Source organism: Bombina bombina, chromosome 8 (genome assembly GCF_027579735.1).
Source record: "Bombina bombina isolate aBomBom1 chromosome 8, aBomBom1.pri, whole genome shotgun sequence".
NCBI lineage: Eukaryota > Metazoa > Chordata > Amphibia > Anura > Bombinatoridae > Bombina > Bombina bombina.
This window is the reverse complement of record NC_069506.1, coordinates 234,457,720-234,475,797: the sequence shown is the minus strand read 5'-3', so window position 1 is coordinate 234,475,797 and position 18,078 is coordinate 234,457,720. Positions and strand designations below refer to the sequence as shown.

The window sequence follows — 18,078 nt, the reverse complement described above, 5'->3', positions numbered from 1 at the left end:
ATGACCTTTTTTCAGCAGTTCCTTTTTTTGCTCTAAGGGCTTCACTTAAATTGTACATCAAAATAAGTTAATTTGAATATATGTTTATTTGATTTATGTTAATTTGATGTTTTTATCTGCCATACACAGATCACACGCATTTAGGCATGTTGAAATTATGCAAATGAACAAGGAAATTGGTGGCGTATTGTTTAGATCTTTCTAAAAATACAATGGCTGCTCCACCTCTCATAATAATTCCTAAATTGTCTTGATAGTCAACATTATATACTTGTTATGTACTAGCAACGTATCCGGATCATAGCTACCTTTTACAGAACTTTAATTTAGACTATTTTCATTTTTTATGAAAAATCTCCTTTGCTAATATGAACTACATTATTTTTGTGTTCTGCATTCTTTCTACTCTCCTTGATACAGGTACAGTACTGCAAATCTTTCATTTTTTTACTCTAGTTAGGATATTAAATGATTTAAATGTTTAATTAGAAAAATCTGCTGCAATGTATATTTGAAACTTTTAAACTTGTTTTAGTGCTAAATGTGCTGATGACATTGTATATTGTAGTTGCCTTGCTATAAATAATATATCATCTAAAACTGGAATAGTATTCAAAATTCTTTTTAAAGGGTCATGAAAACCAAAATCTTTCTTTCATAATTCAAATAAAAATTACAACCTTTAAAAAGTTTACAATTTACTTCTGTTATGAAATTGACTTTCTTCTTGTGTTATTCTTTGTTGAAGAGATACCTAGGTAAGTAGAGTGCACATGCCTGATGCACTACATGACAGGAAATAGTGCTGCCATCTAGTGTTCTTGCTAATGTATAACATTGTTGTGATGCCATATAGTACTGCAGACACGTGCACACCTCTGAGCTTACATTTGCTTTTCAAAGAAGGATAACAAGAAAACAAAGAATATTTGATAATAGACGTAAATTGCAAAGTTGAATAAAATTGTATGCTCTATTTAAATGAAGAAGGAAAATGTTGGAATTTTATTTCCCGTTAATGTTTTCATGTGTATTCTTAGACTAACTTGTTATTTGTACCTTTTTAATTGACACATAAAGCATCATTTCACAATCACAAACCCTAGAAAATATTTTTTGGAGTTTTAAAGGACCAATCAACACATTAAATTTGCATAATCAACAAATGCAAAATAACAAGACAATGCAATAGCACTTAGTCTGAACTTCAAATGAGTAGTAGATTTTTTTATAACAAATTTCAAAGTTATGTATATTTCCACTCCCCCTGTACCATGTGATAGCAATCAGCCAATCACAAATGCATACACGTATAGTCTGTGAATTCTTGCACATGCTCAGTAGGATCTGGTGACTCAAGAAGTGTAAATATAAAAGACTGTGCACATTTTTTTTTTAATGGAAGTAAATTGGAAAGTTGTTTAAAATTACATGGTGTATCTGAATCATGAACATTTAATTTAACCTGAGTGCCCCTTTAAATGAATGGGTACAGTTTACTGGAATTCTTCATTTAATTAGTTATTTTGTTAAAAAGAAATGGAAAGAAAACTCATATGATATGATGTTATTTGTGTGGTTCACTATTAAAATAATACAACTGTGCGTTGTATGGTCTCAATTTTCTTAAATGGATATTAAACCCCATTTTTTTCTTTAATGATTCAGATAGAGCATGCAATTTTAAGCAACTTTCTAATTTACTTCTATTTTAAAATGTTCTATGTTCTCATGCTATCTTTATTTAAAAAGCAGGAATGTAATGCTTAGGAGCCGGCCCATTTTAGGTTCAACACCCTAGATAGAGTTTGCTTATTGGTGACTACATTCAGCCAACCAATAAGCGTAACCCAGGTACTGAATCTAAAATGGGCCGGCTCCTATGCTTACATTCCTGCTTTTTAAATAAAGATAGCAAGAGAATTTAAATGTATAGTTTAATTTATTATAAGGCAAATGACAATTGCAACTAAATGGGCTGGATTACAAGTGGAGCGCTATTTTTGCGTGCCCTTATACGGGAAAATTTGATAAATAAAGAGCCATTACAAGTGGCTGGTTATTGCTACCATGAGCTCAAGTTAGCAATTAGCGCTCTAAAAATTAACCAGAGGTCTGAATTTTTTAAATGTTCCCCAACTGCCGCCCCCCCCAAAAAAAATATGTTTAGTTTCTTTAAAAAAAAACTTCCCTGTAATGCAAGAGGCTGCATTTGCATTGCGCTTTACTTGTAATACCAGCTGTTATACTCAGTTGAGCACAAATATCACTTTTTGCGCACAACTGGTAATCTAGCCCAATAAAAATATGACAATAATGACTGCAGTGGATGATGAGAGTCCATACACTTTTTCTAGTGACATCAGTACAGTAGAAATAAAATTTGTACTTTAACATTGTCAACAAAATACATGCTCACCAATGTGTCAACCCATTATTCTTTTACAGAGCAACTACAGCTGTCTAATATTGTTTCAGGCAATCTTTAGTTACTAATACTCATGACTTCAATTTATAGTGGAAGTCTGCTCCCTTGCGCTAACTAGCTTTAAATTAAATTGCCTACTGCAGACTCCACATGCATAGCTGGCATTTTATGTATCAAATATTTATATAAGTGCTTAAGACAAATTAAAGTCTATCAAATTACACATGCTTCATTAGTATGCATTATTTATCAGGCCTGTGGGGAATTATGAAAGGTACTTGTGAAATTGAAATTCCTGGTTTCACAGTACAAAGTCTAAAGGCAAAGAGATGCAAATTAAAAAAGAGGATTTCAACCTACCAAATCTAATCTACCAAAGGACATTGATCAATTGTTACATTATCATCCTGATAAGAGATGATATAAGAGAAATAAGTGGTTTTGTGATTGTGAGGATAAGATCATACACAACAAGGACAATTTATGTGAGGAGTCATCAACTGTAATTCCCGAGATGTCTGTGTTTTTACGAATTTGGGCTGCTAGCGGCTCGATATATAGGGTGAACAGAAGTGGAGCCAAGGGGCACCCTGTCTAGTTCAATTTCTTATATTAATGTTACTAGACTTACAGTATATCCCGCAATCTTAACAAATGCTGTGGGGGAGGAGTAAATAACTCAAATTGCTGATAAAAAAATTCCTTTTAACCCAAATTGTTGCAAAGTTTGTAATAGATATAACCAGTTGACCCTATCAAATGCCTTCTAGCATCCATAGCTAGAAGCAGAGAAGGCACTCCATTCTGTGTTGAGACATCAATTAAGTTGATAAGTTTGCGGACATTATCCAGGGCCTCCCTTCTCGTAATGAAACCCACCTGATCTAAGTTAACCAGACGTGGTAGCAGATTAATAAGTCTGTTTGCTAAAATCTTTGTGAAAATATTGATGTCCTGATTAATCAGGGAGATCGTACAGTAATTTTTGCATTGTAATTTACTTTTTCCTGGTTTAGGGACAACTGTAATTCTAGCTATTATTAAATCAGGGGGGGATAGGGTGGCCCCTAAGAATTGAGTTGCAAAAAGAAACTAAGTGGGGGAGAAGCACAGGTACAAAAGCTTTGTAATAACTGCTTGAGAACCCATCAGGGCCTGGGGCTTTAGATATTTTCAACTTTTGAATTACTCCCATAACTTCAGAGGGGGAGATATCTGCATTTAATGTGTCTGTTTCATCTTGAGTTAATAAGGGAGTTGGGCTTTCTGATAGGAATGAGTGGATATTTGATTGGATTGCTTTACTGCTATTGTCACTAGGAATGTTATATAATGTTTGATAATATTTGGCAAATGTTTTGGCTATTTCTATCGGCTCATTAGTGGGGACACCTGTTGGTGATTGACTTTGTGGAACAACCAATATTCTGGTTATGTCTCGAAGCTTATTAGCTAATAACATATATGGTTTATTCGCAAATACAAAGTAATGCAAGTCTATCTGGTGAATGGATCTTGGGCATTTTCCGTCAGGATTTCATCAAGTTTAGTTAGTTTTTTAATCAGTTCTGTTGGAATAGATGTTTTAGGAGTGCTACTGTATTTAAGTTCTAGGTCTTTAATTTCTGCTCTTAGTTTGGAAAGGAGTTGAGTATTATTTTTCCTAGCAATACTAGCTTCTTTTATAATGGCTCCTCTGATATAAGCTGTATGGGCTGCCCATACTATTAGAGGGTTGTCTGTGGAATTTGTATAGATATCCATATAAGATTGTATTGTATGTGTAAATATATATGGCATGGAACCACCCCAAGATAATCTAAAATAACTCTTTATCTTCCAAGGATAAAGGGGGGCTGGGGGTACCCTGTTTATTAAATATAAGAGGGCATCAATACTACAAAGAATAATCGATTGGTGTAAGAATATAAAACAGAAAGAGACAATTAGGAGGCAACTGCTGGTTACCAATAAAAATATGGCCTAAAATAATGCAAGAATACCCTATTTTAAAAGAACTGCTACAAAAATGGAAAACCATTCTTAAATTTATTAATCCAATTTCAACAATTCCATCCCCACTTACACCTATTATATTAGATGAATCTTTATCATTTAGTGAATATATAGGAAAAATCAATATACAAACATTGGAGGACTCATTACCATTTTATATTTTTATGAATGGAAACACTCTAAAGTCAAAATTAGAATTAACTAATATCGGGGTGAAGATATTTAACCCTTGGTTTAGGTATTTTCAGCTTAAAGCTTTTTTAACTACACATCCAAAGAAACAGGATTTAACTAGACAAAGGTTCCCTTTTGAAGTACTCTGTTCAGGAAAATTACCAACAAAAGGCACACTATCACTTATATACAAAATAATAATGACGGCTACAACTTCTGAATTACCATCATACACTAAAGCATGGTCACGAGAACTTATAATACCCCCTACAAGGAAAGAATGGAATTAAATTTTTCAACGTCATGCCAAAGCTTCAATATCAGCTAGTATACAAGAAACAAATTATAAAATATTGATGAGGTGGTATTTAACCCCTAGCAGGGTTAAATCAGTATTCCCTAACTCCTCAGAACAATGTTGGAGAGAATGTGGAGGGATAGGTACGTTGTTACATATGGTGGTTATGCCCAATAATATTTAATGATTGGTCATTAATAATAACAGAGATAAATAGATTATTATCAATACAACTACCTTTAGAACCGACAACATTTTTATTGTATAAACCAACACTAAAATTAACAACAGTATATGATAGAGCATCGTATAGCCTTTTGAATAGTGCCAAACAGATAATACCAAGACTTGGAAACAGAAAAGAGCTCCGACAATAACAGAATGGAAATCACAAATACAATACTCAATATCAATGGAAAAGCTACATTATCAATTGATGGATCAGATGGATTTATATTATAATATAGTGAATGTTTTACAAATAAAAGTATAGGATCACATCTGCGGAATTAGGTCAAAATGAGTATGAAATGTGAAGGAGATTAATTAAAATTCTATATTGCTGAAGATACTATATTATATTAGTTCAATTTTTTTCTACGATTGTAAATATGTGGAGTTATTTTTCTTTAGGCTTTATATACACACTTTAAATTCCTAATTAATATGCATTATTATTGTTAATGAAAAGCTACCAGATGACGGTAACGGAATTCATAGCAATTTACGGGGTCTTTATCTTTTTATTTTTGGAATATTAAGAATTGTAATAATTTAAATATAAGGAAAGATACCTGGTGGATACCAGAGTTAAATTTGATTCATTATGTTTTGTGCTGTTTATCTATATTATCTGTATGTTAAAGCGTTGAATAAAGCCTTTAAAAAAAAAAAAAAAAAAAAAAAAAGATTGTATGTGTTCAGATTTCTTTTAGGAGATTAAACTATCCTTCAGTAGTGATGTTGTGAACAGTTCGCCGGAGAACAGTTCCCGGCGAACATAGCTTGTTCGCGTTTGCAGCGGCTGGCGAACATATGCAATGTTCGATCCGCCCCCTATTCGTCATCATTGAGTAAACTTTGACCCTGTATCTCACAGTCTGCAGACACATTACAGCCAATCAGCAGCAAACACTCCCTCCCAGACCCTCCCAGCTCGTGGGCAGCAGCCATTTTAGATTCATTCTGATCCTGCATTCTTAGTGAGAGGAGGGACAGTGTAGCTGCTGCTGATTTTATAGGGAAATTGATAGCTAGGCTAGTGTATTCAATGTCCACTGCAGTCCTGAAGGACTCATCTGATCTCTGCTGTAAGGACAGCACCCAAAAAAACCTTTTTAGGGCTACATCAGTGATTTTTTTTCTTTTTTTTTTCTTTGTAATCTAATAGCAGTTGCCTGCCTGCCACTGCCAGCCTGTGTGTCAGGGTCAGGGCATATACTGTGCCTACTTGCTCAGTGCCACCACCAGTCATATCTGGTGTAACATTAGTGTAAATTTAAAAAAAAAAACTTTTACATCAGTCTGCTAGTGTAATCTAATTTCAGTTGCCAGGCCAGCCTGCCACTGCCAGACTGTGTGTCAGGGTCACAGCATATACTGTGCCTACTTGCTCAGTGCCACCACCAGTCATATCTGGTGTAACATTAGTGTAAATTTTTTTTAAAAAAACTTTTACATCAGTCTGCTAGTGTAATCTAATTTCAGTTGCCAGGCCAGCCTGCCACTGTCAGCCTGTGTGTCAGGCTCACAGCATATACTGTGCCTACTTGCTCAGTGCCACCAGTCATATCTGGTGTAACAGTAGTGTAAATTTAAAAAAAAAAAAAAACTTTTACATCAGTCTGCTAGTGTAATCTAATTTCAGTTGCTAGGCCAGCCTGCCACTGCCAGCCTGTGTGTCAGGCTCACAGCATATACTGTGCCTACTTGCTCAGTGCCACCAGTCATATCTGGTGTAACATTAGTGTAAATTTAAAAATAAAAAAACGTTTACATCAGTCTGCTAGTGTAATCTAATTTCAGTTGCCCGGCCAGCCTGCCACTGCCAGCCTGTGTGACAGACTCACAGCATATACTGTGCCTACTTGCTCAGTGCCACCAGTCATATCTGGTCTAACATTAGTGTAAATTTAAAAAAAAAAAACCCTTTACATCAGTCTGCTAGTGTAATCTAATTTCAGTTGCCAGGCCAACCTGCCACTGCCAGCCTGTGTGTCAGGCTCACAGCATATACTGTGCCTACTTGCTCAGTGCCACCAGTCATATCTAGTAAAATTAGTGTACATTTAAAAAAAAAAAAAAAAAAAAACGTTTACATCAGTCTGCTAGTGTAATCTAATTTCAGTTGCCAGGCCAGCCTGCCAGCCTGTGTGTCAGGCTCACAGCATATGCTGTGCCTACTTGCTCAGTGCCACCACTCATATCTGGTGTAACATTAGTGTAAATATAAAAAAAAAAACTTTTACATCAGTCTGCTAGTGTAATCTAATTTCAGTTGCCAGGCCAGCCTGCCACGGCCAGCCTGTGTGTCAGGCTCACAGCATATACTGTGCCTACTTGCTCAGTGCCACCAGTCATATCTGGTGTAACATTAGTGTAAAAAATTTTTTTTATTTTTTTTTTACATCAGTCTGCTAGTGTAATCTAATTTCAGTTCTATTGATCTATGTAATCTATCTATCTATCTATCTATCTATCAAATCTATCTATCTCGTGGTTGTGCAAATGGACTGTTTGCGGTTGTTTGCGGTGCGTTACACGGGGAGTTTGGTCTGTCACTGTGAAGCGGGCGTAACCCTTAAACTACCTGATCAATACAACATCATACCTGATGTTTTAAAGCACGTTATTCCAAACAATTTAGGAATGTTAGGTGATTTATGCCCTTTATGGCTTAAAAACAGACTCTGCATAAGCTATGTAATTTTCCGTGGGAGTTTTGCCATGGATCCCCCTCCGGCATGCCACAGTCCAGGTGTTAGTCCCCTTGAAACAACTTTTCCATCACTATTATGGCCAGAAAGAGTCCCTGTTGGTTTTAAAGTTCGCCTGCCTATTGAAGTCAATGGCGGTTCGCCTGGTTCACCGGTTCACGAACACTTGCGGAAGTTCGAGTCCGCCGTTCGCAAACTGAAATTTTTAGGTTCTGATCTAGCAAAATTTCACTTAAGATATTACTTTGCCTGCTCCCTTTTTGTCCTATTGCTAAATCTGATCTATCAAGTGTTTGTCTAAGTCTAAATTGAAATACCCTCCAATTATCAACCTATATTGTTGCCATGAAGTTTACAGATGGTTAAGTTTTGAAAAAAATGGGCCAGGGTTTTCGTTTAGGGCGTAAATGTTCTCAATAATTATTGGTTTACCGGCTAGACTGCCCATAAGGATGAGATATCTGCCTAATAGGTCTTCAGTCACTTCCTCTTCCTAGAAATTAAAATAACTATGTAGTAGATTTGATACTCCACATTTTTTTTTATCAGTGGCATGGAATTGTTGCTGGTATGCTTTATTCCATGATTTAGGGGTTTGTTCTCTATTGAAATGGTTTTCCTGCAATAATATAATATATGCTTCTACAGATTTATATTCCAAAAGGGCTCTTTTTCATTTGATGTTAGAGTGGAGTCCTCTAACATTATGGGATATAGTGTTTAGGGCCCTTAAAGTTAGAGGGACGTTTATCTGTGTGAGTTGTCTGTATGATCCCTATGTGTATTAAAAGGAACTTACCACACTGGAGAGCGCTGGCTTCATCGCATTCCCCCAAACATTTTAAGCACACACACACGTAAATGAACCAACACTAGATTCTATACTACTAATTATAACACAATATTGCTCCTGTGATTCAACCAATTAGCTTTACCCTTTTTTTAAGTAAATCATCTAATCTAGGTGTCTTTTCTGATACGAATCACTAGACCAGTGCCTAATAAATTAACCTAGTTGATTCTTCCTCTATAACATACTAGTTGGTTTTCTCAGCCCCAGAGGTTGCATTCTTTCCATTTTCCCCTTCCACAAATTTTTGCTTGTTTTTCTTTTTCCCTATTGCTTTACAAGAAAATGTTTTTATCTTATTCATTTATTGGTTATTATTTTCTACTCTGCATCGTCACAAACGACCATAGTTTCTGACGATTCAGATGCCTTAAGCCTATGTTTTACTCCTGTAATGTATAACCCCAATCCTTTTTTCTACATAAGTAATTGTAGACTTGATATTTCAATCACTCATGAGTGATGCATACACTAACCCTCATGATACTCCATATTTACTATGGGTTGCACACTAGTCATATTCCATCTAAAAATACCCAATCGGATTAGGGGTGTTCTATATATACTTATATCATCCTGCTCACATATATATTTTCTCCTTGTTCTACTATTTTTCTCTACTGTCTTCTATTATTCCCTTTTTTTATTTTTCACTTTCTCTAACCTATGCTAATTTAACATTGTGTCTTTAATGTGATTAACTTTTTAAATCAATAATTGTACACAATAGATTGTTTCTTGTTTTGCTGTTCTTTGCCAGTTGTCCCCCATTATTCAGTATGTATTATGACTATTATAGTCATTTAAACTATGAGCAATTATTTTTCATGTGCTCACTTAATTATGTGAATTGTCATCTAACTGAAATACACTATTAATATATTATCATATTGCTCTTTGGCGAAGACACCCTTATTGTAAACACTAACTGCATTTCATATAATTGATATATGTATGATTCTGTTTTCGTATGTCTCTCCCTGCTGGGGAGCAATGTAATAGGTGAGAACTATCATTTTTACTATCAGGTATATTCAGGTGTGTTCCCTTTAATCACCAGCTTATACGGTCCATCATATACACAAAGGGCAGATACTTTCTCACCTGCTGATTGGTTCTTCTCCCCTTTAAATTGATCCCCAGCTGCAGAGACCAATATCTCTGATGAAGCGCATGTGCTCATGCGCGAAACGCGTAAGATAGGAGCTTACCTGATGTCCTTGATGGAAGCCTGCTCCTAATAAACTTCTTATATTTACTATAAAGACTCAGTGCCTCTCTTTCCTCGTCTCTATTGAAATGGTTTTCCTGCAATAATATAATATATGCTTCTACAGATTTATATTCCATAAGGGCTTTTTTTCATTTGATGTTAGAGTGGAGTCCTCTAACATTATGGGATATAATGTTTAGGGCCATTAAAGTTAGAGGGACGTTTATCTGTGTGAGTTGTCTGTATGATCCCTATGTGTATTAAAAGGAACTTACCACACTGGAGAGCGCTGGCTCCATCGTATTCCCCCAAACATCTTAAGCACTTCACTGTTATAAGAAAGGGAATTTCAGCTAATAGAGACATATAAAAAGAATCCGTTAACAATATCCAAACACTTTGTATAGTGGACTGAGTGTGACTATTGGTAAATGCAACAAGTACCTTAGAAAGAAAATACAAATATAAACAAAAAATGCATAAAGAATACACATAACTAAATCTTATTATTAAGGGAGACAATTCTCCAACAGGTATTTCCTAACCTTTCATGAAAAATAATTTTAATTATGTCAAAACAGTATTAAAAAATCATATTGACACAAGAACTTTAGGCCTTTAGGGGAATATAGACAATAAGTCTTTTGAGTTAAGTATCTAATAAATAAGAAAAAAAAGTCTGATTGCTTATCCTTCTTTACTTAAAGCAAGAAGCTACAGAAACCTAACCCTAGAAAGGGAATTTTCAGGCCTAATTCCTTTTTTTTTTCTTCTTCCCTTTCTATTTTAATCTAATACCATAAGGCAATTTAGAGACAAAGAGGCCTATTTATCATTGTGACTAGCCTGATTCGACATATTTATCAAAGCCTACAGACCAGCAAAAGTTGAAATCTGTGACGTAACATACGATCCGCCGGTCTCAGTCCGACACAGATCGATGCTTATGTCATTACAGATGTTCCGAATACAAATTCGGCACTATCTGACAACTTTTGCAAGTTATCAAACTTCTAACAGGTACGCTCGCCACTATTCCGGCCCAGAGTACCTGATTTTCAACCCGCCACCCTAGAAGCCGCAGATGCCATAGGAATCAATGGGAGTCTGAAAGCAGCGAAAGATCATGTTCGATGCTGCCAAATATCCCATTGATTTATATGGTAGAAAACAAATTACGTTTACACCTAACACCCTAACATAAGCCCGAGTCTAAACGCTCATAATCTGCCGCCTCGACATCGCCGCCACCTAAATAAAATGTATTAACCGCTATCCCGCCACTCCCGGACCCCTCCGCAACTAAATAAATGTATTAACCCCTAAACCCCTGGCCTTCCATCACTACCACTTACTAAGCCTATTAACCCCTAAACCACCAGCTCCCCACATCGCCATAAACTAAATTAAGCTATTAACCCCTAAACCTAACAACCCGCTAACTTTACATTAAATATTAACTCATCCCTATCTAATAATAAATGTAAATTTAACTTTAGAATTAAAATAAACTATATTAAACTATTAATTAACCTACTCTAACTATTATACTAAAATTACATCAAACTATATTAAACTATTAATTAACCTACCCTAACTATTATACTAAAATTACATTAAACTACAAATTAAATTAACTATATTAAATATTTAAAAACCTAACACTACTCAAGTTATTTAAATCTACTATAAAGAATTACTAAATTACAAAAACATAACAACTAAGTTACACAAAATAAAAAAAAACACTATTACACAAAATAAAAAACAAATTATCAAATATTTAAACTAATTACACCTAATAGCCCTATCAAAATAAAAAAGCCCCCCAAAATAAAAAAGCCCCCAAAAATAAAAAAAACTCTAGCCTATCAACACTGTAAAAAAAATACAAACACCGCCCCCAACAGTAAAACCCACCACCCCCACAACCAACCCCCCAAATAAAAACCTATCTAAAAAAACTAAGCTCCCCATTGCCCTGAAAAGTGCATTTGTATGGGCATTGCCCTTAAAAGGGCATTTAGCTCTATTTCCACCCAAAGTCCCTAACCTAAAATTAAAACCTACCCAATAAACCCTTAAAAACCTAATACTAACCCCCCAAAGATCCACAGTTTTCGAAGACCGGACATCCATCCTCATCCAAGCGACAGAAATCTTCATCCAAGCGGGCCAAAGTCTTCCTTCAACTGGGCAGAAGTCTTCATCCAGGTGGCAATAAACTACCAATGGCCCTTAAAAGTGCCTTTTGCTGGGCACTGCCCCAAAGAAATCAGTTCTTTTACCTGTAAAAAAAATACAAACACCCCCCCACACAGTAAAACCCACCACCCCCCCAACTAACTTCCCAAATAAAAACCTATCTAAAAAACCTAAGCTCCCCATTGCCCTGAAAAGGGCATTTGTATGGGCATTGCTCTTAAAAGGGCATTTAGCTATTTTTCCGCCAAAAGTCCCTAACCTAAAATTAAAACCCACTTAATAAACCCTTAAAAGATAAATGGAGCGTGGAGAGCCTGACATCAGATCAAATAAGCGATAGCTTAAAAACTGTTAAAAAGGTAACCCTTGCAATCCCTCTCAGGGAATCACAGTTAAAAATATTACATCAAGATTATATAACCCCACGTAGGTGGAAAAAATGGAATCCAGAAGGCACGAACAAGTGTAATAAATGTCAAAAGGAAAATGCAGAGTTTATACATTATTTCTATAATTGCCCAAAGATCAAGTATTTCTGGTGTAGAATACAATACTGGATTAAACAAAAATTTAAGATAGAAAGTCATTTAGGAATTCCGCAAATATGTTTGTTTAAATGGGACAAGGCTCAATTTAGAGGTCAAAGTTTATTGGTAATTATTATCCTTCTAGCGAGGAAATGTATATTAGAACAGTGGATTACTAAAAAAACTCCAACTATGACACAATTGAAGAATAAATTACAGAGACAGATGTGGATCGAACAATGGGACACTAAATTAGACTCAATAAATAGAATTAAAGGTTTTCTGAGTAAATGGCAGATATATATATAAAGACTTTAGAGCCTAGTGAGCAGAAAAAAAAACTACTTCCATTTATCTATACTGAAATAATAATAGAGGATAGGCTCAGAGGAGAATGGCCTTGTTTGGAGAACAATACAGGACAACAGGATGTTGAGGAGTGGAGTTGAGAGGAGGGGGAGGAGATGGGAGTTGAGAGTACTTTTTTTTTTCTTTTACTGGATGAAGACTTCTGCCCGGTTGGATGAAGACTTCGGCTCGCTTGGATGAAGACTTCTGCCGGCTTCGCTGAGGACTTCTGCCGCTTGGATGAGGATGGATGTCCGGTCTTCGAAAACTGTAAGTAGATCTTTGGGGGTAAGTATTATGTTTTTTAAGGGTTTATTGGGTGGGTTTTAATTTTAGGTTAGAGACTTTGGGTGGAAATAGAGCTAAATATCCTTTTAAGGGCAATGCCCATACAAATGCCCTTTTCAGGGCAATGGGGAGCTTAGGTTTTTTAGATAGGTTTTTATTTGGGGGGTTGGTTGTGGGGTGGTGGGTTTTACTGTTGGGGGGGTTGCATTTTTTTTACAGGTAAAAGAACTGATTTCTTTGGGGCAGTGCCCCGCAAAAGGCACTTTTAAGGGCCATTGGTAGTTTATTGTAGGCTAGTTTTTTTGTTTTTTTTTATAGGGCTATTAGATTAGGTGTAATTAGTTTAAATATTTGATAATTTGTTTTTTATTTTGTGTAACTTAGTGGTGATACATTTAGTTAGTTGCGGTGGGCTCCAGGAGCGGAGGGATAGGGGTTTAAAAACTTTATTAGAGTTGCGGTGGGCTCCGGGAGAGGAGGGATAGGGGTTAATAACTTTATTAGAGTTGCAGTGGGTTCCGGGAGCGGAGGGATAGGGGTTAATAACTTTATTAGAGTTGCGGTGGTCTCCGGGAGCAGCAGGATGGGGGTTAATAACTTTATTTAGTTGCGGCGGGGTCTGGGAGTGGCGGGATAGGAGTTAAACATTTTAGTATAGTGGCTGTGTTTAGTGACAGGGTATAAATAAAATTGGGAAAAAGCCGAATAGCAGCGAGATCGATGACTGTTAGTTAACAACAGTCCACTGCTCATCACCCCGTACTTGGTGGGCGGCTTTTTGACAGCTTTTTTAATAAATAAGGAGAGCGTATTCAGGTCTGAGGCCACAATGTTAGGTGATGTTAGGCAAGCGTATTGGTGCTGTTGAATGCAGCATAGGTGACAGCTTGATAAATATCCCTCTTTGTATCCAAAAACAGTCCCTTAGAAAAGTTCATCCTTTGGGAGAATCTGTGGAGAGCTCATATTGTCTCGGGCTTGAGGTTCCATTCTGTGATTTTTTGACCTAGCCTCCTTTTCCAACTTCAGACCAATCTCTGGAGAAATTTAAAGTTTAAATGGGAATGCCCACCGGTACTGGATTTGAACTTTAGATAATGCAGTAGTAATTGGTTTAAAGGCTCTGCATTTTTTCAAGGTAACTGGAGAGAGATCAGTGAACAATTGAAGTATGTGCCCTTCAAATTCAACCTCAACGGAACCTCAATTTGATCCTTAATGTGGAAATAGTGCAAGTTTACTATTACATCTCTTGAATTACAGGTCATTGGAGGTTTGACAAGGGATCTATGCACTCTTTCCATCAGGAAATTTGATATCTCTGTAGTTGGCAGGAGGTGTCTAGATGGAAAGCCTCTATATAAGTTCAGTTCACTAGTATGATGCTGCACTGAACTGTAAATGGGACTAGTAAAGAGGGGAACTACAGAGCCAAGATGGCATTTTCCTGTTATTTGAAGTAAGGCATCACTCTATGTGCACAGAGGCACTGATATCTCTTTTATCATGCAAAATATGGTGTTAATAATTTCCTACTATAAAGGAAAAAATCCTCCAGGAATAAGGCTGCAATGAGATTTAAGCCCCAGTCGCAATCTGCTATCTCCAGGAGAAATGGAGGAGGGGGTTCCCATGCATAGAGATACAATGGATGACGGAGGTAAGTGCGTATCACAACCACAACCGATTATATATGGATGGCTCACCTTAGACCTAGGCCTCAATTTTTTCCATTGAAAAGTCCTCGGATATGGTGCCCCTTAACTTCGGAAGCAGGTCTTAAATGTTGAGTGCTGTACCAAGCTACCGCTGCACTTACGTAGGCTTCTGGGTGTAAGGCTAACTTTTTCTTTGAGTGCAATGTTAGTTACCTCCAAAGCTCAGTGGTCAAACTTGGTCACCAGGACAAAATTGGATGATTGTCTAAAGTGCTCTAGTTTAACAAATATGACAAAAAATACAAATAGACATAGCTCTCTTTAGGTGCGTCTGCTCTGCTCCACGGTTAGCTCCATCCCCTCATTCTAAGTATTTTTAAATAGATATTCCTATATACATCTATGTACTGTATATCTATACATATATATATATATATATATATATATATATATATATATAAAATGCATTTTATTAACAGATGTCATAAAAGATTGTATTTCAGGAAGAAAGTTGTTTTTCTTAAATGTTCAATAGAGGAATTAATAATCTGTTGTTACAAGTTACTGAAAAGCCTCCTTGTGCATGTGTAATGGTGGCATTAAGCTCCATACTGCACAAAATCCAAGGGCTGCTTTGACGTGCTCCTGCATGCTTTCCCCCATAGACATCAATGGGGAGAGAGTGTTAGAAAAACACCTGAAGCGAGGATATAAAAATTGTTGTAATGCAAGCCCATTGATGTCTATGGGGAAAAAAAGTTACAATTAAACCTATTACGCTAAAATAAATCCGCTGCCCCCCACCTCGCTGACACCTAAATAAAGTTATTAACCCCTAATCTGCCGCTCCTGACATAACCGACACTAATAAAAGTTATTGACCCCTATTCCGCCATTTCCCGACATCTACGCCACTATAATAAATGTATTAACCCCTAAACCTCAGGCCTCCCACATCTCCGCCACTAAATAAACCTATTAACCCCTAAACTGCCAGCCCCTCACATCACAAAACACTAAATTTAACTATTAACCCCTAACACCCCCCCTAACTTTAAAGGGACAGTCTACACCAGAATTGTTATTGTTTTAAAAGATTGATAATCCCTTGTTTACCCATTCCCTAGTTTTGCATAACCAACACAGAAATATTTATATATTTTTTACCTCTGTGATTATCTTGTATCTAAGCTTCTGAAGACTGCCCCTTTATTTGTTCTTTTGACAGACTTGCAGTTTAGCCAATCAGTGATGGCTCCCAGGTAACTTCACGTGCACGAGCACAGTGTTATCTATATGAAAAACATGAAATAACACCCTCTAGTGGTGAAAAACCTGTTAAAATGCATTCTAAAGAGGCGGCCTTCAAGGTCTAAGAAATTAGCATATGAACCTCCTAAGTTAAGCTTTCAACTAAGAATACCAAGAGAACAAAGAAAAATTGGTGATAAAAGTAAATTGGAAAATTGTTTAAAATTACATGCTCTATCTGAATCATGAAAGTTTTTTTTGTTCTAGACTGTCCCTTTAAATTAAAATTACAATTAACTCCATTTAAATAAATAAAAACTTACCTATGAAATAAATATAAACCTAACATTAAACTGTAAATTAACTTAAAATAACTAATCTAATAAAATTAAAATACTACAAAATAAAATATCTAAATAACAAATTTAAAAAAACCTAACACTACAAAAAATTAAAAAAATCTAAAAGTTTACCAAAAATAATTAACACTAAAATCAAGAAAAATAAAAAAACACTAAGATTACAAAAAATATACATTAAATTATAAAAAATAAAAACAATTACACCTAATCTAATAACCCTATAAAAATAAAAAGCCCCCTCAGAATAACCCCCCCCCTAGCCTACAATTAACTACCAATAGCCCTTAAAATGGCCTTTTGTAGAGCATTGCCCTAAAGAAATCAGCTATTTTACCTGTAAAAAATACAAAGTCCCCCCAACAGTAAAACCCACCACCCAACCAACCCCCCCAAAAAAAAATCTAACTTTAAAAACACCTAAGCTACCCATTGCCCCTAAAGGGGCATTTGTATGGGAATTTATAATAAAGATACACAATGTTAAGTAGTAAATCAACACAAAACACAGAGCAACAAATATCATGTACTTAACTTTCTTGAGCAGCAAAAAGAAAGAGGACAGTTTGGATACTACCTGTCACTATTTGGATATTTAAATGATTGGTCTTTTACTTCACTGTCCACTAAAAATTGTACTCTCATTGGTCACCATTTTTCTGTCAGTTTGTTATTTATTTTATTCATAGTGTATTGTATGCTGTATTATTTATGCTTTTAAATGCTGTCTTGAGCAGTAAAGAGCAGGATTAAGCAAACTATGAGTCTTTGGTCATGTAATAAAATCTAAATGATTAGGATGGGAAGTATCCTGCTTGTGAAATTAAAAACAAAATAATTTATTATTGTACATCTTTATGAGTTACAGCCAATAGTTATCAGTTGGATAGATACCAAATAAGCAAATTACAAAGGAAAACATCTGCACAGGTTGTAAAAGTAGAGTGGATTTATTAAAACTGATTTTCGAAAAATGCGGTTAAGGTGAGGTCATGCATATTCTAGCAATTTTATACAAAGGTAATATTTTAGTACACTTTCTTCAACATAAGGATTACAAAGGCCTCTAATATGAAATGTCTTATTGAACCACATTGATCTGTTTTGTAACTGGCAAGACTAGGATAGACCCCAACATATATATATATATATATACATATGTATATATATATATATATATATATATATAGATATATATATATATATATATATATATATATATATATATATATATATATATATATATATATATATACTGTATCTGTATATATATTATATTGCACTTATGAAGTAAAAACATGCATTATCTGCCCCTTCACAGGTTTAGGTTTCTTATTAATCATGTCACATTTTTTACACTGATACAGCGGGCTGAATTATCAAGGGCCAAATGGCCCCTGATGACCCTGTTTTTTAGCGCAAACCTTCAGGCTCGCTGGAAACAGCAGTTAAGAAGCAGCGGTTTTAAGACTGCTGCTCCTTGAGCCGCGGACAGCAATCAACCCGATCGAATACGATCGGGTTGAT

The 18,078-nt window shown here is 35.6% G+C and overlaps 1 protein-coding gene across 1 annotated transcript in view; it reads left to right on the top strand.

Moving 5' to 3' along the window:
• Positions 1-284: 284 nt before the first annotated feature.
• Positions 285-18,078, top strand: part of LOC128638142 (phospholipase A2 inhibitor and Ly6/PLAUR domain-containing protein-like) — a 70,494-nt gene continuing 52,700 nt past the window's right edge. The window contains exon 1 of the mRNA XM_053690005.1: positions 285-420. Within this exon, the coding sequence (XP_053545980.1) occupies positions 369-420 (52 nt within the window). The 5' untranslated portion in view covers positions 285-368. The remainder of the gene's footprint in view (positions 421-18,078) is intronic.